General features: G+C 32.3%; 1 protein-coding gene across 10 annotated transcripts in view; it reads left to right on the forward strand.

The window, feature by feature from the left end:
- Positions 1-26,957, forward strand: part of fdl (beta acetylhexosaminidase fused lobes) — a 300,470-nt gene that overhangs the window by 60,531 nt on the left and 212,982 nt on the right. For 2 of the 10 annotated variants that reach the window (XM_072520547.1, XM_072520550.1), the window contains exon 1: positions 7,507-7,668. The exons of 7 other annotated variants lie outside the window; for them this stretch is intronic. Coding sequence is in view for 1 of the 3 variants with exons in the window: in XM_072520543.1 (XP_072376644.1) it covers positions 384-407 (24 nt within the window). In the remaining 2 variants the exon portion in view is untranslated. Of the gene's footprint in view, positions 1-368; positions 408-7,506; positions 7,669-26,957 lie in introns of those variants that run through there. One more of the 10 variants, XM_072520543.1, reaches the window with a different exon arrangement.

Consider the following 26,957-nt stretch of genomic DNA (forward strand, 5'->3'; position numbering starts at 1 on the left):
CAAGATGGCGTCGCCACGGGGAGCGTCATAGAATAGCGATTCTTGACATCGATTCACTACTCTCGATCAATTCGTTTCTACTCGTCATATCGCCTTCCAGCAACGATACCGGGACAACTCAAACTTGGTCGTTTTTAAGATGTCTACAATTTCATATAGAGGATTTTAGCTCTATAATCTGCGATGACTGGGACATTTTTAACTGCAATACTCTCGGAGTGAGGGCGCAAACTTCACTGTTATATTCAGAGTGGTAGGAAGTCCGTCACTCTGTTACTAAAGTCTAGGCAGAGTGTATCGCGAGCACTGAACCTTTTGAATTGTCTCAGTGCGTATTCTTTAACTTGGCTTCTACATTTTGAGTTGTCACACTGTTTTTAGAGATGTCCCTTTATTCAGTCTACGAAGTAAGTATTGTATATTTATGTATTATTCACTATGTGATATCTTTACTTTCGTCATAACTAAAGAATTATTTTACGTAGGTATATTTTTAATAACAATGTTTTACTTATGAATATATAGCAATTTGGTGCGAAGATTTCGGGCAAAGATCTATGAAATAAATTTTTGAAACTAAAAACACACATTGAAATTCCAAAATAAATTTCAACACGTCGGTAATGTTTGGAACTAATGCAATAATATTGTAATATAGTCTTTGAATAGGTCAATGTTCACATTCTGATAAATATTATTCATTCATAATGGCACACAATATTTTAATAGAAAACCTTTGATAGCTTAAGAATAATTATAATGTAATGTTCAAAATTACATTTTGGCTTATTTGGCTGATGTTGGTGTGCGAGGTCGACTTCTAAAATCATTATGTAGACCATTATCATTCTCCAATAAGTTGACTACTCAGAATGAAAAGGAGAATCTAAATTCAGAATCTAATAATCCAGCATTATGCAAGATCCATAATGTATTTGTGTGGAACCATTTATTTTTGAATATGATTGCTTTTTAACTATAATGGCTAATGAAGACTTAGCCACATTATGCGAAAAGTTTACCCAAATCTCACCTCGTTCAAATAAAAGTATTTTAACATATTCTGAACCACACACAATGCTGAAGACAGGATTAAAAATCTGGACAACGAATCCACAAGTAGTGATATTGGTGAACCTTTCGGAGATGACAACCCAATTAAACATCCAAATTCAGACTAAAATAAATCAGACTATCTAAAGAAAGTAAGCTCAAACAAAATCATGAAATTTGTCCAGAAGCTAAAGTTTTGGTTGATGAGGATAATCTTCCACCAGAAAACGAAGGCAGATCCACTACAAGAAGGGGAAAAAACGAATTGCCTGTACTTCGGAGTGGAAAAGTAACAAGGCTAAACAGCTTCGTAATTCAGGTAAGGACTATACTTCTCGAAAATCTAACAAAATCGTTAAAGCAAAAGTTATGAAACCTCTTTGCAGAAATTGTCAATACAACTGCCCTTCTAAATTTTTAAAAGAAATACAGATGTCTTTATTCAATCGATACTGGGAACTTGGCAGTATAGAGAAGCAGCGAGATTTTGTGGTTTGTCACTCAGCTGAAATAAAACCTCAGTATCGTTATGCTTCTACATTTATATCTGATACTGATCAAACAAAAGAGATTAGATGTAGAATAGAAATCGCTAGATCAGTCTTTAATAGAATGCGCAAACTCTTTTGCAATCGTGATATCAATATAAAGTTACGAATACGAATGCTGCGGTGTTATGTCTTTTCTACCCTGTTGTATGGAGTAGAGGCTTGGACACTAAAACAGTTGACCACAAAAAACATCGAAGATTTCGAGATGTGGTGCTATAGGCGCATTCTCAGAATATCATGGATGGACCGCGTCACTAACACGCAAGTACTCCAAACTTTAGACAAAAGATGCGAAATTCTAAATGAGATAAAAACTAGAAAGATGGAATACTTGGGGCACATTGTGAGAGGTGAAAAGTACGAACTTTTAAGAAATATCATGCAGGGCAAAATTAAGGGCAAAAGAGGTGTGGGAAGAAGAAAAATATCGTGGCTTCGTAATCTACGTGAATGGTTCGGGTGTAGTTCGATTGAACTTTTTAGTCGCGCTGCTAACAAAGTCGCAGTGGCCATGATGATTTCCAATCTCCGCTAGGAGTGGCACGAGAAGAAGAAGATCGTTATGCTAAAGAAAATTCTAGACAATTTAATCATGCATTCTATTTTGAAGTGAATAATTTGCACCTTAGAGTATGTAAAGCTTTTTTTATGGCTGCAATTTCGACGAGTTTCCTTAAAAACGAGGCTGGTTTCATTCAGCCAGACCACCGTAGTAAATACACTAATAGAAAAGTAGTTGATGTTTATATTGAGAACGACATGAGAGCATACATTGATTCAATCCCAATAGTGGAGAGCCATTATATAAGAGCTAACACCACAAGGCAGTTTATCGAAGGAAGTAAGTTAATAATGCAAATCTATCGTGACTACGTTCAGAAATGCAGACAACAAGGCAAACATTTCGGAAATCAGATGTTTTTACGTATTTTTAATCAAGAATACACCTTATCATTTCTTACTCCCAAAAAGACCATTGTCAATTTTGCACAGTGTTTAAAACTCCAATGAAGAACTTCGAGAAAAGGATGCAAAAAAACTCAAGCGACATCATGTGGAAAAAGACTTGTCTCGAAAAGAAAAAGAGATGGATAAAACTCAATCGGCAGCAGATGTCATCGTTGAAACATACGATTTATAATCAGCCTTTTCTATTCCTAAGGAAGAAGTTTCAACGTTTTATTACAAGTCGAAACTCTCTACGTACAACGTAACTGTATTTGACCAGAAGACAAAACAAGCTATTTGCAATGTCTGGCACGGGCGTGATGCCCACAGAGGTGCCAGTGAAGTAGCTACGGGCTATGAGTATAAGAGTAGATAGTTCAATATTTATTACACAGTTCAATAATGTAAAAAGCATCTCCCATAAAAGCTGATATCCGTGCACACTTATAACGAGAGTAATTCAGTTCATGCAATTATTGAGGCAGAAATAAGGAGGACTCGCAAAATTGGACCCATTTATGTGCCGGCCCAGTACTAACAGCTAATGAAAAGTGCGAAGAAAACCTCTCTCAGTGTAAGAGTATTTTTATTCAAAGATTTTATTGATTTCAAGGATTTGGCAGGAGAATTCGGCACATTCGGCACATTCATAAATATACATGGACGCAAGAAACACGAAAGCTGAAATCGATAATAGACTACATAATAATCAAACAAGATACCACAATAAAGATCAAAGATGTGCGAGTCAAAAGAGGAGCAGAATGTGGAACGGACCATAGACTACTGACAGCAAAATGGGCATTAATTGGAAACATAACAAGACCCCCTCCACAGAAGAACCGTTGAACACTATAAGAGAAAAACAATACAATATAGAACTACTCCAAGAACAATCAATAAGAGAACTATACCAACAACGTCTAGACCAAAAATTAATAGAATTTAGATACGGCAACATCGAAGAAATATACGAGCATATAAAGGCGAGTATAAAGCAAGCAGCATTCGAAGCCCTTGGGGAAAAAGAACATATAACAAATAAACAGCACTATAATGAAATAAATGAACCAACAAAAAGAATAATTGAAGAAAAAAAGCAACTATACAGAAAATGGCTGACTACAAACAACGATGAAGTTTATAAAGAATATAGAGAAAAAGATAGAGAAGTGAAAAAACAAATAACACAGCAAAAGAACGAAGAATGGGAAAGAATCTGCTTAAATATTGAAACATATATAGGAGGACAAGAACTTCGGAGTCATGGAAAGTACTGAGAGGATTGAAACAAAACTCAAAAGAAAAAACTAAATTGGGAAATATACAGGACAAAGAATGGAAGGACTACTACAAGGAACTATTAACAGAACAAAGACCACAATTCATTGGAAAAGAAAACAGGCGAAGACGAAGCAGATTCCCACAACAAGAAATAGAAATAACAGATAGGGAAATGAGAACGGCCATAAAAGCAATCAAAAATAAGAAAGCACCGGGACCTGGAGGCATCTCACCTGAGCTTATAAAATACGGATCAAAAAAATTACACCGGATGATACAATGGATATTTCAGAAAGCCATAAATGGAGAACAGCTCCCAAAGGAATGGACGGCGGCATATATGACATCTATATTTAAGAAAGGAGATAGAAAACGATGCGAAAACTACAGAGGAATAAGCGTAATATCATCAATAGGAAGATTATATGGGAAGATACTGCGAGAAAAGATAGAGCAAGCGATAAAAGGCAAAATCGGGAAGGATCAGGCAGGCTTCACGGCAGGAAGATCATGCATAGACCACATATACACACTGGAACAACTGTTGGAAAAGAAAAAAGCAAAAAATAGAGATATACACTTGGCATTTGTGGATCTGAGAAAGGCGTATGACTCTGTACCAAGGTCAGAACTATGGGAGGCAATGTACAAATTAGAAATACAGACGGAACTCATAGAAGCTACAAAAGCTCTGTATAAAGAAAATAAAGTGTCCATTAAAATGGGAACAAGAATCATAGGAGACTTCACCACAACAAAAGGGCTCCTGCAGGGTTGTTCCACATCTCCAACCCTATTCAAAATATACTTAGAGAAAGCCTTGACTACATGGAAAAGAAAATGCGAAGGCATGGGAGTACCGGTACGGAACGAATACCTATATACGTTAAGTTTTGCAGACGATCAAGTAGTGATTGCACAAGACCAAGACGACCTCAGCTACATGATGAAGAAACTACAAGAAGAATATACCAAGGCTGGCCTAGATATTAACCTCGCGAAAACAGTACCTATCTACAAGTGAAGAAGACATAGAAGATCTACAGATTGATGACAACGTAACAATCAAAGGAAAGGATAAATTCAAATACCTGGGGTTCATAATCACGAAAAAGGCAACAACAGAGGAAGAAATTACACAAAGATTAGGACAAACAAGAACAGCAATCCGACAACTTAACTCAGTATGGTGGGATAGACACCTAAGTATGAAGACAAAAACGCAGATTTATAAAACATTAGTGCGAAGTATTATGACATATGGGGCCGAAAATTGGATCATAAACAAGAAAAACAGCAGTAAGATAATAGCAACAGAGATGGAATGCCTGCGAAGATGCTGCAGAGTAACAAGAATGGATAGGAGAAGTAATGACGAAATAAAGCAAAGAACATCAATAGAAACAGACATACTAACATATATAGAACAAAAAAGACTAAAGTGGTATGGACATGTAAGAAGAGCTAGCGACAGCAGATGGATAAAAAGAATAACCGAATGGAGCCCCATAGGAAGGAGGAAAAGAGGACGACCCCGAAAATCCTGGAGGAACGAAGTAGACGACGCCATGAGTAAGAGAGGACTAAACGATGGAGAATGGAACAACAGAGAGAGATGGAAACGGTTGAGCGAGGGAAGGCAGTGAATACTGTAGAATCCCTAAATATATATATATATATATATATATATATATATATATATATATATATATATATATATATATATATATATATATATATATATATATATATATATATATATATATATATATATAATTCGGCACAAATTACAACAAAAATATTGATTCTAACACCTTTTCGTTCTCAGATATTAAAATAGTGAAAATTGTCAACGAGAAACCTTATAAATTTCTTTACGAATTATCTTAATTGGACGAATTTAAGACTGTTGATATTTTCGCTGAACAGAACCAGAAGAAGCGAAAATTGCGCAAGAATAATGACTATTTGACTAATACTGATAAAATTTCTGTAATAAAAAACTGGTCCAAGAAAAAGGCTTATGACCAACCGGTGGGAATATATGCCAACAAGAAAAAGGATTTGATGTCTCTAGGCTCTGACAATTTAGTTATCTCCACCTACCACAGTTTTTACAAAGACTTATTAATTAACAAAGGCAGTAAAACGTAGAGCTCCTAGTGTTGATTTTATCTACCAAGTTTGTGTATTCGCCTAATTTAATAAATGTTTGTGAACTATTTTACTTTGTAATAAAACTGTTAAACTACCATCTACTTTTTATTTATCATTTCTATTTATGCTATTACTCTCTAAATGGAAGATCGAAATGAGTGGATATTTCATAATAATGAAATAATTCTTGCAACAATACTAGGACAATTTAAAATTTTTCCAATTAGTTGCTAATTATTAACTCAAATGATACCAAATAATTGCCAAAATGAACTGAAAAGCAATATTTGATATCTACTGAAATAAATATATAGTTTTAGTCAAAAACGAACATAACCCAAAACATACAATAGCTGTGCAAAATGCCAAAAACTTGCAACTCGATTTTCCCGAAACGCGTTTTTTTTTTAGTTGTCTCACTATTATCGCCGGAAGGCGATATATTTACTCTAAGCAGGTTTAAATTACAAACTGCATAAAAATATCTAACAAAATAATAGACATCAAATGAGAAGTAAAAAATTAAAAGAATATCTCACTAAAAGATTCGATTTATAACGATTGTCAAAATTTAATAAAAGTCACAAATGTCATCCGATTAATAACGTCATTGAACCATCTGTTTAAATTTTTATAATAATTTCCGTGTTAAAATAATTTCATATAAATAAAATTATTATTTTTAAACATTATTTACAAATTATTTAGTTTATATAATAATTATATTTACTATCAAATGATATTTATTTATATTTTATTATTAATATTTGGTCTGAATGTGACAGGTATGTCAGAAGGAAACAATGCATGCTTTGTTATTACGTTAACAGGTGGCGTTAGGAGCAAACATAATAATTTATTGAATTTGTTTAAAATATAAAAAATAAAAATGATTTTAAAGCAACAAATTGATTTAGCAAATTATAGAATGAACCATTTTGAAAGTTTTTCTATCTCTAAACAGACAAATGTTTGTATTTAAATATAAATAGACACATTTTTAATGGTAAGCGAAATTAAAAAAAAATCGCATTTTTGAACTTTTAAAATGGTTATAGTTAAAAAAACAAGAAGATTTTCCTACTACAGGTATCTTTTAATGAAAAAACTCGTCAAATACTACTGAAAGTCCTGAGAAATACTTATTTCCCTGGAATTTTCGAAATACTCAATGTTCTCACACTCCTTGCAACCGAATATTATATAAAATTAACGAATTAAATTTGACCTCAATCATTTTAAATATTTTGGTATAAAATCTTACATAATCGAATACATTTTATGATATTCGCCAATTATTTGCATAAATATAAAATAAACTACTGATTTGTTCAGATAATTATATAGTAAACTTAATTAAATCTTAACCTTCGGCTTACAATCTCTGCAAATATTTACCTATTTTAATCATTAGTATTGTTTCATCCATGCTACTGATAGAGGAAACGGTATCTGCTAATATGACATCCTCATCCTGTATAGCAGTTTCCTTTTTTATTGTAGTAGTTGGTCTATGATAGTGCTCTCCGTTCAGCTGTGCCGTGCCGTCTATTTCTGTCCGTTATCTGAATTAAACACCATATAGTTTTTGATTGTTGGTGAATTTGTTCCATTTGCGGTTATTGAGATGATTTTATTTGTGTTTTGGTGTTGAAAAGTTTGCGGTAACTCAAAGGTGAGTCATTAAAAATATATTATGAATTAATATTATTGTTTTTTATACAGAAATTTATCGTTTTTATAATTTGAAATAATTATGCAATTTTTTTGATAACTCGTGTCCAGTGTACATGTAGTTAATGTTAAAGATGGTCTAAATCCAAAGGGTGTTTTATCTAATTATTTTTCCAGTTTATTATATCTCTGAATCCATTTTTCAGGATTACCTCGAGCATGTCCGAACCATTGCCACTTGAGCATCGCAATATGTTCCACGACATCAGTAATTTTTGTTCTATCACGAATGTCAATTTTCCGAATCCTGTCTCTCAAACTGATCCCGAACATCCGTCTTCATCGCTCTTTAAATTATACTGAGCGGTTCTAAAGTTTTCTTTATAAAGCTCATGGTTTTTTTTGTAAAGTCTGCACGTAGTCTCTGGAAGATATACTTGTCATACAATCAGTGTACTTGCAGTGTATTTCAAATAAAGTCGATATGATCAATGCTTTTCTCGCTGATCAAAATGTATATGACGCCAAATGTTTTTCGGAGCACTGCAAAGTGAAAAAAATTTAAAAATTAATTAGCATCTCTGGCTTTTCATTAGCTAATTTCTTTTGTAAGGTAAAAAAGAAACAAGGTGAACTTGCAATTTAGATAAAAGAAAATCTTATGTGTTCTTCTCTTAATCTAAATGAATATAACGTAGAGCAAAGTTCAGTGTTTTGTGCAATTTATGTACCTTCGATAAAAACCAATATTTGAACTGTATACAGATCGGGTAAGGGTGACTATGACTTATTTTTGGTGAATTTTGAGATTGTTATAACGTCCTTGTTTAGTAAAGCAGACAAACTGATCATACTTGGTGATTTTAATATAAATTTTAAAATTAAATCTGACCCTTCTTTTGATATTAAAAATCTATTAACATCATTTGGTCTAGTATAAAGGATTATGCTAGAATCACATCCTAGTCCAGTAGTTGCACCGACAACAATATGACAATTTTTTCTGAAAATATCTAATGAAAATTGTTAAACTAATCAAACATTTCAACGGTTTATTACTACTTCTGGTTTACAGAATCTTAAATATGCGCTAGCTAGTACAAAGATAAACTTTTTCTATGATATTGTAACGTTTTTTTATAATTAAAATATTAAATAATTTTTAATACCTTTACCCCTGTTGCTAAGACGCCGATGGCCGTATTTGCAAATAATACGCGGGTGGTCGTGTTTACCATTAGTAAATTTTATTGGAATTTACCGACTATCTCAAAAGACGGAATGTCCGACTTATTAAAGACGCGAAATAGTCTACTTTATTGTAGAGCTTAGCTAATCCTTTCCGGTTTCAGGCGATTTCTGTTTGATAAATTTGATAAACATCGTCGAAGGCACGTTAAGGTAATTTTCTGAGAGAACTTAATCCCAAAGGATTTATCTTTCATCACGTTCCTAGCTAAAAGGGTACCGTTATTTTCGATGTCGTTAGAACCTTTTACCTTCCTAGAAATACATGCAGGCATACATACGGGTCATTTTTAAGTGGGGGATATCACACCTTATTTTTGGGGAAGGTTGTAAAATTTTGAGTTTCTTTAAGTGTGTATACACTTAAGTGTTTCAGTTTCTTAATCTAATACCATATTAGATTAAGGATTAGTATAAACTACCTTTAATTTAATTAACTTCAGTGTTTAATACAAGTAAAGTATTTAGCTTCAGTGAAGTGCAGCAGTCATCAAGGTTTATCGTAAGTGGTCATAATCATATTATCTACAACTATCTGGGCGAATCTCCATCGACTATTTCTTCTCCTGTAGTTTAGGTTAACTACTGAGTTAGCATTTAATCAAGGAACATTTAATATTTTATAATTTTTTGATCATCAAACATTTGATTCTCAGTTAATCATCAATCAGTACGAGGCAGATAATTATCTTAATACCAAGTGCGGTTTATTTTAATGTTTATAATTCGGAGTTATTGAAACAAACCTTTTTGTATTCTTTAGAATTTAAATTTAATCATTTTGTTATTTGCTATAATTGTTATACATTTTTAACCCGGTATCTAGAGATAAGCCCATAAACAGCAAAGAGAGATTTATATCAGCTTTAGTTGAATACTATTAAATACTATCAGGCTCTCTTCGCTGATAATTTAAACTGTGCATGATTTTATTATAATATTGTATTTTTAAAGGTATTTCCTATAACAATATGTATTGTTATATGTATACCACCATTTAATAATTGATGGTGCATTTTTTACATGTATGTACATTTAGCTGCCTATATCATAGTGGTGTTGAATATATTGTTTGTTTTATCAATGAATTTTATTTCTCGACTCCTAATAAGTTTCCTAATATAACAATACCTCTGAATGTTTGCATATTATATTAAATAATTATTATACCTTCGACCCAGAAGAAAGATCAGTCTGATTAAGTTTCGTAGGTAAGTAGGTGAACGGAGTCCACCTAATACATTTAATATTTGTTTATGTAGTGTGTTGACCAAATTTATTTAATAATTAACTGTTGATATCTTTCCTTGAGTTTGGTCTCAGAACCTAAATATCTTTCCTTATCTCTTTTTCGTTCCTAAGGTTTCTTAATTTTCTCCTTGAACCCAAAAAGTCAAGTGGCGCCCTTTTTCTATCTTATCTTTGGTAATTTTACCCATCTATCTTTTTGTTTATTTCTGTATCTTTTCTAATATATCTTATCCTGTCCTATCTTTACTTATTTCGTCCGTTGGACCCATTCCCGGTTCCAAAAGCTAGTTTCGAACCCACGACTCGCTCTCCACCATCCGTCTGGCTGCTGTCCGCAGTGTCTCCATTGGTGACCTTTTTAGCACTATCCAAAAAAGGTTTCCGAGGTTACAATATTAATAATGATCTTGATTTTTTGACAGTCTTTTTTACCGAAACATATAACAACTTACGGCAAAAAAATACGGCAAACTGCTGAAAAACCCCCGTGCAATGGTTTAATAATGAATTAAGGGCTTACAGATCTAATCTTTTTCTTATTAAACACATTGCAGATGCCACTAAGGATCCCAATTTGTTCAAAGTATATAAACAATATAGTAAAATAGAAAATAGTAGTAGTATTAGAAGAAAATAGTAAATTTAGAAAGAAACAACACAAGATCCAGTTCGGTACAACCTGATCTACCTCCAGATGAAATAAATCAATTTTTTACTACAGTTGCAGATAATATAATTACATCTCTTCCCACTGTTAATGTCGATGTCTTCTTTAATTATAGAAATTATCCTTCTCCGAGCAAGTCCTTTGTTTCGTCCCGTTGTGGAAGAAGTGGTCTCTCAAATAATAATGTCTCTGAGTAATTATAATTGTAGGGACGTTCACGAAATTAATAGCAAAATTTTAAAGGAAACTTAACTAAAGAAAGTAGTTTTAACACCTTTCACTCATCTTATTAATTTAATTCTATCAACTGAAGTACTAAAGTACTCAAAAGTACTGCCTATCTACAAAACAGGTGATTTCTTAAAAACTGACAATTACAGATCCATTTGTTTCTACTTTTGGGAATGTGATTGAAAATGCTATCAAACAACGATTGTATTCCTATTTTGAGTCAAACCATTATTTTAGCAACTCACAATATGGATTCAGAAGTGTTCGTTCTACTACGAACGCAGTATTTAATGTTGTAAGCGAGGTGATTTAAGGGGCTTGAACGCGGCAATCGCATAGCAATTTCTCTTTGCGAATTGTCGAAGGCTTTTGACAGCGTTTCACACAACATTTTGCTCCACAAATTAAATTACTATGGAATCAGAGGTATCCCTCTTAAGCTTATAACTTCTTATCTATGTAGCAGACACTAGACGATAGTGTCTAAAGTCATCTCTCTGATTTTCTATCCGTAAAATATGTAGTCCCACAGAGTTCGGTCTTAGGACCTCTGTTGATTAATATTAAGATCTATTTTGTTTATTATTTTATTTATTAATATGTCAAGGATTTACCTAAATTCATATCTCCTTACAAATCCATACAATTTGCAGATGATACGACATACATTAATTATATCAGGAAAAAATAATGATGATTTAAAAATGTCTCATGAGGAAGTTTCTACTAAATCTATCCGCAAACAAACTAAAACTTAACTCTGATAAAACTCAAAATTTGGTTATATCTGCAAGTAATTTATACCATGATCCAAATAACAAAGAAACTGTTAAACAATTGGGAATAACCATAGATAATGGACCGATTTGATCGGCTCATATCTCACAACTTAAGAAAAAGCTATCAAGTTAATTATTTGTTATTCGCCAACTAGCAAGGGTTGTCAACTTTGAAACATTAAAAATGACATATTTTTCTTTATTCTACCCTTACCTAAACTATGGTTTAATCATATGGGGTACTACAAATTTTAAGAATGCAAAAGAAAACTATCAGGATTTTAGCAGGGGTTAGTTATCTAGAACACAGCCGACCTTTCTTTATTAAATTCAAAATTATGCCGCTACCTACTCTCTTGATATTTCAAGTTCTAACTGACATTCACAGAAAACGTGCCCATTTAATAAAGCAGTCTGATGTCCACGTTCACAATACGTCAAACTGTCACTACCTACAAACAAATCGCAAATAGTTTCGAAAAAGTTATAAAAAAATATCTTCTGAAACATTTTTTTTACTGCTCAGAAGAATATATGACTCATTGCAGAACATTCATTGAACTGAACTGCTTACCGTAACTTTGCCATAAATCTTTTTCTGTTTAATATATTTATTATATTCTTGTTTGTGGTATATTTAAGTTACGTTTTATATTCCTTTTTTATATGCTATGTATTTTTGTTTGACTTGTCACAAACAATATTTGTATTGCTAAATATTGTTAAATAAATAAACTCTAAAATTAACTCTAAACTTTACGCTTTAGTCATATGAATCTTTATTCTTCAAAATATAGCTTTACTTGTCAAAAGCTACCCAAATGATTGTATGCGTCTTTTTTTCGGCTATTTGGTTTTTTAACGATTTTAAGTCTGAGATACATTATAGTGATCTATATTGTCAACACTGACGTTATCAATAATGAGATTAATTCCAGTATATTCCTACCAAATAATATCTGTTCGTAAATGTTTTTAATGACTATAGAGTATCGTGAGTCGATTTGACCACCAGACAAAAGGACCAAGTTTCAATACTATCGAAAGTCTTCTGGAAGTCAATAAATTCCATAAGTAGGACTACATCATATTGCAGGTGATCGGTAATACCAAACCCTTTTCTAAGTCCCGCCTGATGAACCGATTGGTATATAGCTAGTTTTTATGTAATTCATTATTTTTGTTAACAATTTGTACAAGTACGACAAGGCTTATAGGTCTGTACTTTTTAATACTTGTGGTGTCTTTTATTTTGTGTAATCACCCTTTTGAATGATTCTTTTGCCCCTCCCCTGGCAAGTAGGTTCGCTTTTTCGTTTGCTTCAATACCAGTATGTTCAGGAGCCCAAAGTGAACTCATTTTGTTACTTTTTCCGATCCGAATCATATTCTGAATACAGTTTCAAACTAACTATCTGATTCTTTTCCATTGCCTTTAATACTCTTTGGGTAAAAGTATTACTTCGGCGTTTTTCTATAGATCTCGTATTTATAAAAATAACAATGGTGAATTTACAATAACAAACGTGAATTCCCTATATGTCGAATAGCAGTAGATAATCATAATATTAAAATGATCCTGTATGTATGTGGGCTAGTGTCTGTGTGTTTGTGTATATGTATATAAGTGTTTAGTGCTTTGGTTTCGTGTATTGAAGAAAACGTTTTTGTATAGTTACGGCTGGCTGTCCATTAATTCAGAATTTAGTTTTCTTTCTGCACAAATGATTTATAGACTTAACGATGAACTTTCAGTACGTTATTTATTTTTTGACCTGGAGAGTATAACCATAGATTGAAGCTGGATGGATTGTGGCGTATGTCTGAGATACCAGGACCAATTTTTCTTAATGCATTTGGGGACGGTAAATATTTCCTTTGGATAGAGTTGTTGGGTTTTCAACGGATGTCTTTTACATTAGGAGTACGTTTAGGGCATTGCCTCTATTTGTGAAGCTTTCTTGAGCTTTTATATCTACCGCTTCTACTATTGTTATCGTTGTTTAGAGTAATGAATGGCTACAAATTCCTAATAAAGAAATAAAACAAGTAATATAATTAAAAACATAAGGAAGCCTATACACTAAATATTAAAACAGCCAAAAAAAAATTATTTTATGTGATAATAAACCGGCGGTAATACAAGAACAATACGGAGACCCCATTGTTGGGAGCGTCGGGATTGGGTATGATTATGAATAGTAGAAAGATTACAGTGTGACAAAAATCCAAAGGAATACAGAATGCTATAAAACTACAAAGATAAATGGGAGCCAATAAATTTTAACTAGAGATTTATAAAAGATTTACATTTTGTTATAAACTACAATAAATTCTTAAGTTTTACAAAACATTCTTACCAATACTAGTATTTAAATAAATTGTAGTCACGAGAATAGATAAAAATAGGCGGTATTTCATAAAAAGTAAATTAATTAATATTTTAAACATCAACAATGAGAAATGAGTGGTATAGACCACAATTCTTTGACCGAAAAAGCTTTTTGGTTCGTAAATTAAATACGTTATATAAGTAAATAAATAAACTTTTGTGATTATATATACAAGATTTTAATAAATGAAACAAATTGACATTAAGTCGTAAAATAAATTATATACATTTATATTTCTAATTTAACTATAAAAACCGATTGTAAAATATGTTTTCAATTGTATCTCGAAACTTAGGAATCAACGATCGCAAAAAAAGACGGCACAGATAACCCTTTTTAAAGGCAAGTAGAAAATCCAATCATATCTGGTCAACCCAAAGAAACAAAATAAAACAGAATAGGTAAAAATGACTTGGAAATGTGGGCCGAGCAGCCTCTGGATTCGCTCCCACGCTAGAACTGCCTAGTATGAGTTATCAACAAAACAAAAGACGTCTTGGTCACTAAGTGTCCCTATCGAATACCAAAACTAATCTGCCTCAAATCTTGGTATGTCTATTGCAGTATGGCTGACCACCCATAGACAGCCAACGGTTCTGATTGAAGAGCTCCTGGGACGTAACAGAAGTTGTTCAATATTTTGATGTTTTCCACACTCAAGTCACCATTCGTATACAGTTTTAAGTCATTCAGATCTTCTAGTCGAGACTACTGCCCAAGGCCCACTCTTTATGAGGATGAAAGTAGTTTTCTGACAGATTGACTGGTACAAAACACAGAAAACTTTTTCGTGATAGCCATGAGTGTTTCGGATTTCCGTTGGTGGCATTCATCGAAGGTTTTCTTATACTTTTTTATTTATTTAGTGGCTGTTTTACGTTCTTTGAGTAGCAAGAAACCTGATATTTTGAAAAGGAGGATGAGTGGAGTAGGTTTCATACATCAGGTTATTATTGTGAATATTTCATTTAAGCAATGTCAACGTTTCTGTGGACTAATTGGTTCCAGACTAAGCAAGCGTACTCGCTTGGTGAAAAAGATATTATCCATGAAATTGATCTTAGAGTGTTGGGCATGTGCCCAATTATATCCAGACAATCTTCTTTGTAAAGTATTTTTGGGACAAATTGTTATCTTGTATTATTATAATCCTGCTTATATCTTAAAGAACTATCCAAGGTATCCAACAAACAAGGTATTTAGGTTTGTGTTTTATGTGTATATTATTGCAAACAATTTTCTATCAAGTATCTCCAATTCCATAAATAGAATATTATATATGTGTTTATTTATCACTTAAAATATATTACCAGGTATAACTAAGTTATTGATTAGAGATAGGGAGCTGTATATGGGATAGATAGGACTTTTTAATATTTTGTGTAACGTATCTTTTGTTGTTTTTATCTTTAAATTAGTTTAATCTATTCAACCTTCTGGTGATTGTGTTAAAAGCGGAGACCGAATATTTCGGTAGGTACACTTTCTGTTTAGTTTGGTAGTATTTCTTTCATATTCGTTAAATTATTTCATTAATCTCCAGTTGCTTTTGTTTTGTTTCTTAAAACAAAAACAAACCAAACAAAGTAAAAAATAATAAATTATTGACTGTACCAGATATTTTTGCTTATATACTATTGTTTAACGTAAAAAAATTTAAATCACTTAATTTTAAAGCTAAAATTATAAGCTTTAAAATTAATTTTAAAAATTTAAAAATTTAATTTTATTGATTTTTGACAAAGATATATAAGTTTAAAGGATACAATTTAGGTTTAAAAAAAAACAATCGAATTTGTTTATAACGATTTTTCGGTGATATGAGATTAAAAATTTTAATTTCATGTTAATAAGGACTATGCTACAATAGAAAAAGAACATTTTGATCTTTACTAAACTCAGAATCAGAATTTTTTTTTATTGTATAATGGCTTTGGCATAGCCAATTAGCCAGAGAATCAGAATTTATTATGCCAGAAATAACTTCATACGAAATCAAAACGGTACTTTTAGAAATGAAAAATAACAAATTCCGTGGCGATGACGGAGTAATGATCTAAGCGATCAAACTAGTTGGAAATAAAATTATCCAGGCTTTGGCGAAGCTTTTCACCGAATTCACCATCTACCAAGGAAAAACTTCTCAATGGAACAATGCAATCATTATTTCATAACACAAACAAGGATACATAAGAGATCTAAAAAACTACCGTCCTGTCAATTTGATTTCACACATATATAAACTTTTCACAAAAATTATCGAAAAAGACTGGACGGTAAATTAGACTTATATCAGCATTGAAAACAAGCTGGATTTAGATCGGGATACAACACTAAGGACCACTTACTAGTAATAAAGAACCTTATAGAGAAGTTTGTAGCCAACAAATCATTGGCACTGTTATTTGTGGACTACAAGAAAGCATTCGATACCATAAGGCATCAGCAAATGTTAAAAGCCATTATTATATATAAAAATATAAAAATTTTAAAAATGTTAAAAATTACAGAATGTATATCTACCAAAATGCCGTAACTAGCGTAAGACTATTTGAACAAGAAACAAATAAATTCTGTACACAGCGAGGAGTACAGCGTCTCTCCAAAGCTATTCACGAGGCTTTTCGAACATACCTGTAAGAAGGCACATCTGAACGAGCATGGTATCAACATAAACGGAGATAAACTCAGCCATTTGAGATTTGCGGATGACATCGTTCTTATAGCCGATCGTATGGATGATGCAATAATAATGTTTGAAAATTTATATGACACTTTCTTGGAGGTCGAAGTCCCTATAAAGAATAATATGAACAAGACGAAAATAATGACTAATCTGATGCCAAATCGAAATATTGCTGTGGATGGAAAAGATATTGTACAGACTGTATCGGATAAGTACAGGACATGAAATTTGGCTGGGCAGAGATAACCAGATATGTGAGCTCCCACGTCACATAGGATTAGCCTAGGCAGCTTTTGATAAAAATTAAACTACGTATTTAAATCTGATCTACCTATATGCCTCAAAAGAAAAATCTTTGACCAATGTGTGTTACCTGCACTTACTTATGGAGCGAAAACATTCACTAAAAAAGGAAGGGAATAAGATTCGCGTGACTCAGAGGGCTATGGAGCGTCAGATGAAAAAACGTATAGTCGAGTGGAAACAAAGACAAGAAGCAATACAGAGCAGAGGACGCCCACCTACTAGATGGACTGACGACCTGAAGCGTGTTAGCAATACTAGATGCAAGATGCACAAGACAGAGACAGATGGAAAGAGCTGAGGGAGCCCTGTGTCTAGCAGTGGACGCATACAGGTTGATGATTATATATAACAAAATGTGAAAGATTACAAGTCAAACATACTTTATAATGATTTTATTAAGGTTAGTGAACATATTTACAAATGGTGATTGCCAAAGTTGCTGGAAATAATTTATTTATTATTTCTTGTAATTTTTAGTTGCTGACTAGATATTCTTTACTAAACGGGATCCTTCAGGATACTTCAATAAACGGTGTTTTTTACAATCTTCTTAATACCTCGATATTTGTGACTCGGTCCACCTAACTTATACAGTTTTTCTCAGTCACTAGACGATAATTTTTGTTTATAGTGATGGGATGCACAAAAATCAAATAGAACAAGGCCAGTCAACTATCCATGGTTTCCACTCTAGATTTGACTGTCAAAATTCTTTTAACATACTTCTTATAATTCATATAAAATTATTGCAACATCCATTTCCTGCTAATTCACCGGCAACACGCCTTTATTTTTTTGCGCTTTTTATATATTTCAGTTAAATCTGACCTACTTACGAGATACCAAGTTATTTATTTTTAGGTCAACTTTTTACCCTAAACAAACATTTAACCGCAAAGAAAATATCCATTTCAAGTAATTTGATAGCTACCTGTCGAAAAATGAGCCTGATTGTTTGTTTGGGTACCAATAAAATCTCGTTTTTAAAATTCGTTCGGGGTTAACGATTCTTTTTCGTAATTTACGATTTGTTAGCCCTAACACATCTATTTATACATTTATTTTAAGGTGAACAAAAAATCTCCCACGCTTTCTTTAATAATAATTCGTTGCAAAAATTACAAAAACCGTTTAACGTATTTTTCAACAGTTTATATAAATTAGCAATCTTCGATACACAGGACGCATTTCTTCCTGTCTTTACCTCGCGAGAGCAGCGCTGCTCAAAATTACATTCATCGTTATTTTGTCAAAATAGAAGTACACAAATATTTAAATTGTCAAAGCATTAAAATAAGGTACTTAAACTCTCCAAATTTATTACTTTACTCGTCGACTTGAATAATTGTTTCTACGTGGAGATAAACACAACCCCAATACAATTACTTTAGTCACTGCTAGATATTGGCCTCCGGTCTATATTTTTGAAAAAAAAAAAACACAACACAGTTAAAAGCACAAAGACATCATCATATTTTTTTATGTAAAGAAATAAAGTCGCATCCACCCAAAGGTTATTAGCGACATTCCTGTAACATTTGTAATAATATTAAATTTAACATTTGTAATAATCAATCATTGTAACAATTAATTACAATTTGTGAACAATAAAACATTTATAACAATTAATTAAGTTAAATTTTGTGTAACATATTTATACATTTTAAGTAACCTAATAAATTGTTCGGAACTAAACTTTTGTTGAGGAGTGCTTTAAGGTTATTTGACAAATTTTAAGACTGTCTTTGATTTACATATTTAGGGCAGTCTATCAAGAAGTGCTTTATACTGTCTACTGTATTGCATGTTTCGCATTTTGGAGGTTCATTATTTGAGAAGAGATATGCATGAATATACCTACAGTGTCCAAGTCGTAGATGTGTAATAATAGTTTGGCATCTTCTACTTCTGGCTGTGGACTTCCATGAAAAAATATCACTTTTGGTGGTTCTGAGTTTCGAACTAGAGTCATTCCACTCCCGATTCCACGCACTTAACACCTTATTTTTGAAATAAACTTTTAGATCGCCTGTGATACTCCGACACTGTGTTTCTGATGTGTCACTGGTGATAGCGTTACGCGCACTAGTATCTGCTTCTTCATTCCCTTCTATGCCTATATGAGATGGTATCCATAGGAAGTGGACTCTTCTGAAATTTTCTTGAGCTTTCATCTGATAATTTTCTCAATGGGGTGTTTAGGGTATACATTTTGCATAGCTTTGACTGCGCTGAGAGAGTCAGAAAGGACTAGACAACAAGGGATGTTTTTAATTAATGTTGGCTTAACTGAGATGTGTCACTTTCCGCTTCCGATGCCTCACTGCTAATATAATTATGGATTTTTTTCACTATGGACGTGAATTTACCTTTTATGGATATTTCCTTTAAATGAGGATAAACTTGACTGAGCATATGGGACAAAGCTAATAGGTCTGTGGTATATTCTTTAATTGTGGTTATAGGATTTGCTGACCCTGTGATATTCATTAGGAGCATGTTAAGTTGATCAACGTTTAGAGGGAAAGGTAGAGGGTGATTTTCTATGAAGTTTTTAGCATGGTCAAGTAAGAGAGAAAATGAGCATTCAGAAGTGCTTGCTGAACTAATTTTATCTTTTTTAGATTTTGCTTGGACTTTAGGTGGTGGAAAAATGTTACATTCTTTTGAAGATGGACCTGCTTCAGGTGAAATAATTTCATCAAAGTTTCTTTTTGGTTGATTAATTATGTGACTGTCCTTATTTGATGAGTCTACTTTGTTCGGTATCTCCGGGATATTAGAAAGAGACATTTGTTCACACTGAGAAGGGTTTGTGTCATTGGATGCTTGCAAGGATATATTTGTTGCGCTGGATACCGATGCTTCGTTGTTTTCTTTGGGGTTTAGTTGAGCTAGTGGTTCGGAGCACTGTGAAGCGATGTGTCCTGGCTTCTTGCATCTAAAGCAAACTAAACTGTCTTGAGAAATGAATATTCTATATGTCGTGCTGTCAAAAACAAGAGTAAATGACTCTGGTAGTGTTAGATTGTGAGGACTGATATAGATTTGTCTTCGAAAACTAAGGATGTGATTGTACTCAGTCATAGAAGAACTTATTTTAAGGAAGGTCATGGGAGAGACAGGAACTATGCCGATTTTTTGTAACTCACTGATTAGCAAGTCGTGCGGTATTGAAGGACATACGCTGGAGAGCACAAGTCGTTCCGCTGGTGTAACTATCCGTCTTGATCTGACAATTTTACCTTGTATTTATATTTGACCATGATTATTCATAAAATCGTCCACTATTTGTTTATTGGATAAATACATACATATGCGATTATTAGATAATCTAGAAGAGAAGATTATATTTTTCCGTTGAATTATATTTCCAAGTGGGAGAAGGTAGTCTTGAAGTTTGGTGTTTTCTAAGGCACTAAAGATAATTGCTTGGGACTTTAATGGAAATTGCACTCTCGACGCTGCCGAAGAGTATGACTGTGATGTGTTTATTTGATTTTGAAGGTCTTGTATTGTAGAACTGTTGTGTGATTCCATGTTTGAATTCATTTCGATAAACGTTTGTGAAAAGTAAGTCCGACTCTGTACAACTGCTAAAACAGGTATATCGGTCTTTACTAAAAGCGGTTTTTTGCTGGTAAAACTGGATTTGTTTATTGACAACAATAACAAATAATTGCAATTTGCTGACTTTAATACTAATTTAACTGGATATTATGTAAGGAGTTTGTACACTTACAGTTTATTTCAATATATCACTAAGATTCACAATTTATAACTTACATTAAACTTTGTTAATGTTAAAAATATTCGGAGCCCATATTGAATACAACATTATAATTATCTATGCAGAACCGAACTTCCCATCATATTTTTTAAATGACATGAAATTAGAAGCAACTGTTTTTTCGCCAACTACATAACAACCGCTAAATTTCGTAGATTCTTTTTCGTAGAAGTGTTTTAGAAACACTTTTTGTAATTAGACGTATAAAGCGCAAAATAATATTTACCTGAAAAACGTAATGCCCTGCAATCACATCTAAAAATCATACACATCCCAAACGAGCCGCTTATGACTAATTAAAAAGAAAAACTTAAATTTAAAAGACTATCTGTGTCACACGCTTGGATCTATTCCAGGAATTAAGTGTACAGAATGTTACTTATAAGAAACCTTTAGTCTGGAAGGTATTATGCAACAAATTTAATAATGTTAAAAATATGAATGCTTACTTTACGTTTTCGAGACTGGATTCTTCTATCAACAATATTTCCGCAGTGTATCGAGCAACGTCCAAAGCCGCCGTATGTGCGACCCATAGGCCGTAGGTCATCTAGACCTCACAATTTTTAGTCTAGATTCAGTCCGTGATACCTCAGGTTTGGTGTTAACGATTCTTACAAATTTATTTCTTGATTTAAATCAACTGGTTGGTGGTGGTTCCTCGAGTTGATATATTTGGTGTCTTTCATCTAAAATTTTGTCTCTAAGGTTTTCTAAGGGTGCAAAAATAGCTGCACAGTACAAAAGAGGTAGAATAGTCTCGTTCATATAATCGATGGCTATTCTACATATTTAATTAAGTGTAGTTAATGTGTTATTTGGCTGTTGAGTTTAGATTTTTGGTTTTGTGTTCTATTTACTCCCTGCAAGCTTTCGAAGAAGGTTCTCTTTGTTATCTTTTGTCTTGTTCTTTGAGAGTAATATTTATTTGTTTACATAAGCTTTCTAGTACGACTCCAATATATTTAATTCTGTACGTATGTTCTGGTAAATTTCGAATGGCCTCCATGTTGTTATTCCAAGTAATAGCTTTAGGGTTTTAGCACAAAAATTTTAATCGGTTAACAATTTGATAGACTCTATATAACACACTGTTTTTCAAATTTTATGTAATATTTTACCATTTATCATATCTATATTGATAAAAATGAATCGTCGAAATGTTTGTACGGGCATCACTTTAGAATGACTGCACCAAATTAGATAATTTTTTGTTGTTGTATCTTTTATTATCAGAAGAAGGTTTACACAAAAGATAATTTTCAAAAGAGTTTAAAAACAGTTTTTCTGTCGATGTAACAGAAAAATTTCATAACAAAGGTACTTTTTCAGAAGAAGTGACCTCTATGTTCACGTAAAACGTTAGACATATCGATACTGGGCAAGTGAAAATTCACATTTGATGGAAGATTATAGGGCACAATATCCTGAAAGGGCAAATATTTGGGCCGGAATTATCAACAATTATATAGGGCCAAAAATATATTTTACTAAATATTTATTATAAGTGAATTGTATTAAATATTCAAATAATTGCATCGTTGCAAAGGCGATTAAGAGACCTTTCACATGATGTATCCCGTGACTTCGGTTTGAATTAAATGTAATCTTCGATCACTTCATTACACCAACACCGAAGACTTAATGTCCAACACACTGAAGACGATTCAAAAATTAAAATTGACGTGATTTAGGATTTTTTTAAAAGTCATCTGTTTCTAAAATAATAAATTTATTCCACAGATTTGAATCATACTATATATATTCAGTCATTTGAACGATAAGTACAATTTGTAAAGTATTATCTGGTTGCTGACACCGTTGTTACCTGCATTTCATTATGATAATACTAAGTTGACAGTAAAAATTTAGTATACTATTAACAAATAATTATTTGTAAACAAGTTTTTCAATGTATGTTTTTGAATGTTTAGATTATTTTTAATTAATTATTTTGTACATGTCTGTGGCTTAATACATCCAATATATTTAAGACTTTTCTCTTGATTGTTTGATTTTTTGATACGATATATTCCTTATACGTCTAAGGTATTTGAGGCATATTTGTATAATTGATTTGTAATAAAAAATTGTATTCATTTTTAATAGTTTAAAACTGAAGACTTATTACTCGTAATCTTTCCTGAAACCACATTTTTATTTTCAATGTGAATTGTTTCGTAAAATTCTTATACCTCCATTTGCACTTTTAAATCTATTGAGGATTTAAACTAATACACTGATCATTAAACAATGCATTACTGCTTATGGGAATAGAGGACGGTTAATTTATGTATTATATTATTAGAAAAGCTTTTCTTTCTTACATCAAAAGTGTTACTGACAAAATCGTGCTTCTTCGCTTACACTGTTCGTTCTGTTATCCGATACCACCAATTATTTTTCGTAGTTACTTTCAACTTTCTTATTTTTCTTCGTCAGAATTCAGGTTTTACTTTCATATATAATACACTTCTACGATAATTTCCTCGATAATACCTTTAGGTGCAGCGGGGCTGCTAAACTTCCCCAGATTCTACTGCCCTTGCTCATGCATACTAAAATTAATCTACATTACCAAAATTGCATATTTTTCGTGGTTCGTTTTAGGATTTTACTTAATGTATTTATTCATGCCAATATTCCAGATAGTTTGTCCTATTTTCATTTACTGCTAACACATATACTGTTAATATCTTCTCTAATTATTTTAAAGTTTTTTTAAATTCTGCTTAAGTAATCAATGCAAGTAATTAAACAATCAAGTAATCTTCAGTATTAGCCTATCATCTGCAGTTTATTGTAAGAAGTAAGGATCTTTGCTAAAAGTGTTCTCTTTCTTATAATAGATTCTAGAATTTCATAAAAAAAGGCCGAAGATATTAGATTCTCGTCAAAAATGGATTCTATAATTTCATAAAAAAAAATGCCGAAATATCAGATTCTTGCCAAACCTGCCATAAACATGTGTTTCTTTTGAAAGGTTCAAGGTCATACTCTTGTCAATGGTAACCTTATTTCCGTTCCATTTGGTATAATTTGTACTTGTTTGATTATTTTTCTTAATATTTATCAGGTTCAATAATTGAAATGTGATGTCCCCTTTCTCGTATGTAAGGGATATCAGTGAAATTCTGCATGGACTCAGTAATATTCTTTCCGTGTTTTACTAGCCATTTTTATTTTTTGCGAAAGTATTTGTCTTTATATTTTTAAAATTTTTCAAATGGTTTTATTTTCTTCTGGACATCCTGATATTGTCTGACACACCTCTTCTTCCGTTGGCACTTCTATAAATTGATCTTAAAATAATGTATTTACCTCGAACATGTACCCCATTTCTTTTTAATTTTGTTTTTATTTTCAGTTTCGTATTACTTATACAATAATTTTCTGTCGCGAATATACATCCCATTTTTTCTTGTCACGTGTATCTTGTATTTACTTGTCTTGCCAATTGATTAACCGATTTATATATCAAACAATTTCATTGTTATTTTAGTTCATATTTATCTCAGAAATAGTTAGCTATATTATTTCTTAGATTTAATAACAAATATTAATCATTTACTGAACAAAATGTACTTTTATTTCATTGTTGCTAACTCTACATCCAACGCAAGTGTGAAGCAAATGTTATTTCGTCGCAATATTGTAAACAACTGGTTAACCATGATGAGTTTAAAAATGCTTTTGGTCGGTGTGTTCAATGAAACCTGTAGAAATGACCTTGCACTTTACATCAAAATTGTATCCTGTTTCCTGTTAAGTATATAATTAAGTTATTGCTTTATAATATTTAAAATAAATACTTATAATTAAGATATGCCATGTTTGATGCAATTTAATAATTCTTAATTTGTTTAGACAAATAAAAATTTGGTATACAATTTTTTTTCTTTGTTGCGAATAATGTGTACTAATAAAATGCAAAACAACATAATATAGGTATTAAACTTATCTGGTGAGTATAAAAATCCATTGCTACCAATTTTGCTTAAAATATTGTAAGAGTATTTTCAGGACTATTCATTGACAGTGTGGTTTTTGGACTAGAAAACTGTATTCTTACTACCTCTTTCGTTTTTTTTACCAGTTTATCAGTTTAAAACCTGAGGGTAGTTCTTGTGATTTATATGATTTCGATTTATATAATGATTTATATAAATATTGTTTTTTTGCATTATCTCCTAAACTACTTGACATTTTGTAATAAAAATGGACACGTAACTTTCTTGTTCTGAAAGCATTTTTCATAAAAAAGAAACAACAAAATATAAGCGTACAGAAAAATTTTAAGGGGGGTGTGTAGCCCTAAATCCCCCCAAACTTTTGAGTACGTTTAAATCAAATGAATTTTGTTACATCATTGGTTTAACACATTATTTTTAAAAATTTTTTGCCTAATCACTCTTTTCAAAAAACAGTTTTTATTAAGTTACGGATCTTTTCATTAACCTTTAAATAATTACGTGCAACTAAATAAATGGCTTAAATGAATTATATAATAATAGTCTCCCGTTTTTGGGATGATGATTTGGGATAAATGAATTAACAAGTACAAAAAATGTCTATAACCTCTATAAATATGATATTACAATAAATGTTTAAAATGACCCCCATTTTCTTCAATACACATTCGGTGTCGTTTTAATAAGGAAAACCGAATGCGCTGAAGAATCATATTTTTCTAACGAAATTGATTTGAAGCTTCAATTCTCAAGCCTCTATTGTTACAGAATACACTTTCTCTAAAAGTAAAAGTCCATGGGGTTAAGACCTGGACTTCGGGATGCCCAAGAAATAGGTGCGTCACCACCCCTTTCAATCCACCGACCAGGGGACTGCCTGCAAAGGTATTCTCAGACTTCATTACTGTAATGCGGTGGAGCGCCATCTTGTAGAAACCACATATTTTGCCTTATTGCAATATTCACTTCTTCCAAATACTCTTGTAAATCTTTGCCAAGAACTGAAAATAATTATCACCATTTAAATTGTTGGGAAAAAATAGTGGGCCTATTAGGTTGTTATCCACAATTCCTGCCGAAACATTAACTTTGAAAGTTCTTTGGTGATGAGTCGTTTTTTTTTTTGGCGTCAGGATATTCGTCTGCCCAAATGCCCAAATGTTTACCTCGTCGGTAAACAAAATATTTCTAATAAAATTAACATTTCGAGTGTTTTCCATTAACAAACAATCGCAAAATCCAATCCTTTTAGGATAATCTTCACCCAATAACTCTTGAACAGTTTGTTAAGTGATAGGGTTTAAGCAGCTGATCCTTCAAACGCCTCCAAACCCTTACGTGAGGAATATTTAGTTGAGCAGCTATTACCTTTGTACTTGTTCCAGGCACTTCTTCAATTATTTCTAAAATATCTTCATCAGTTGCATCCATTATTGGACGACCACTATTGCCAGCTTGCGGTTGGAATGTACCCGTTTCCCGTAAACGACGATCAATGGTCAAAAATAATCATCTATCGGGTGTATTTCGATTGGGCATTTTACTGCATAACGCCTTGCGGCTGCTGCACTATTTCCTTGACATTCGCCTACGATATTCCAGATAGTTTATTGAAATCATAATTTAATCTGATCCAACTTACCCATAGTTAAATGCATATCTTTCGAAAAAGTGATAGGAGGCAAAAAAGGTTTAAAAATAATGTGTTAAACTAATGATGACACAAAATTCATTTGATTTGAACGTACTCAAAAGTTTGGGGGGATTAAGGGCTGCACACCCCACTTAAAATTTTTCCCACCTAGATTTTGTTGTTTCTTTTGTATGAAAAATGCTTTCAGAACAACAAAGTAACGTGTTTATTTTTATTACAAAATGTCAAGTAGTTTAGAAGATAATTCAAAAAAAAACTTTTTACTATTTTTGTCCGCGGAATACATGATTTAATTTATGACATACCTTTTTGAA

Source organism: Diabrotica undecimpunctata, chromosome 1, assembly GCF_040954645.1.
Source record: "Diabrotica undecimpunctata isolate CICGRU chromosome 1, icDiaUnde3, whole genome shotgun sequence".
Taxonomy (NCBI): domain Eukaryota; kingdom Metazoa; phylum Arthropoda; class Insecta; order Coleoptera; family Chrysomelidae; genus Diabrotica; species Diabrotica undecimpunctata.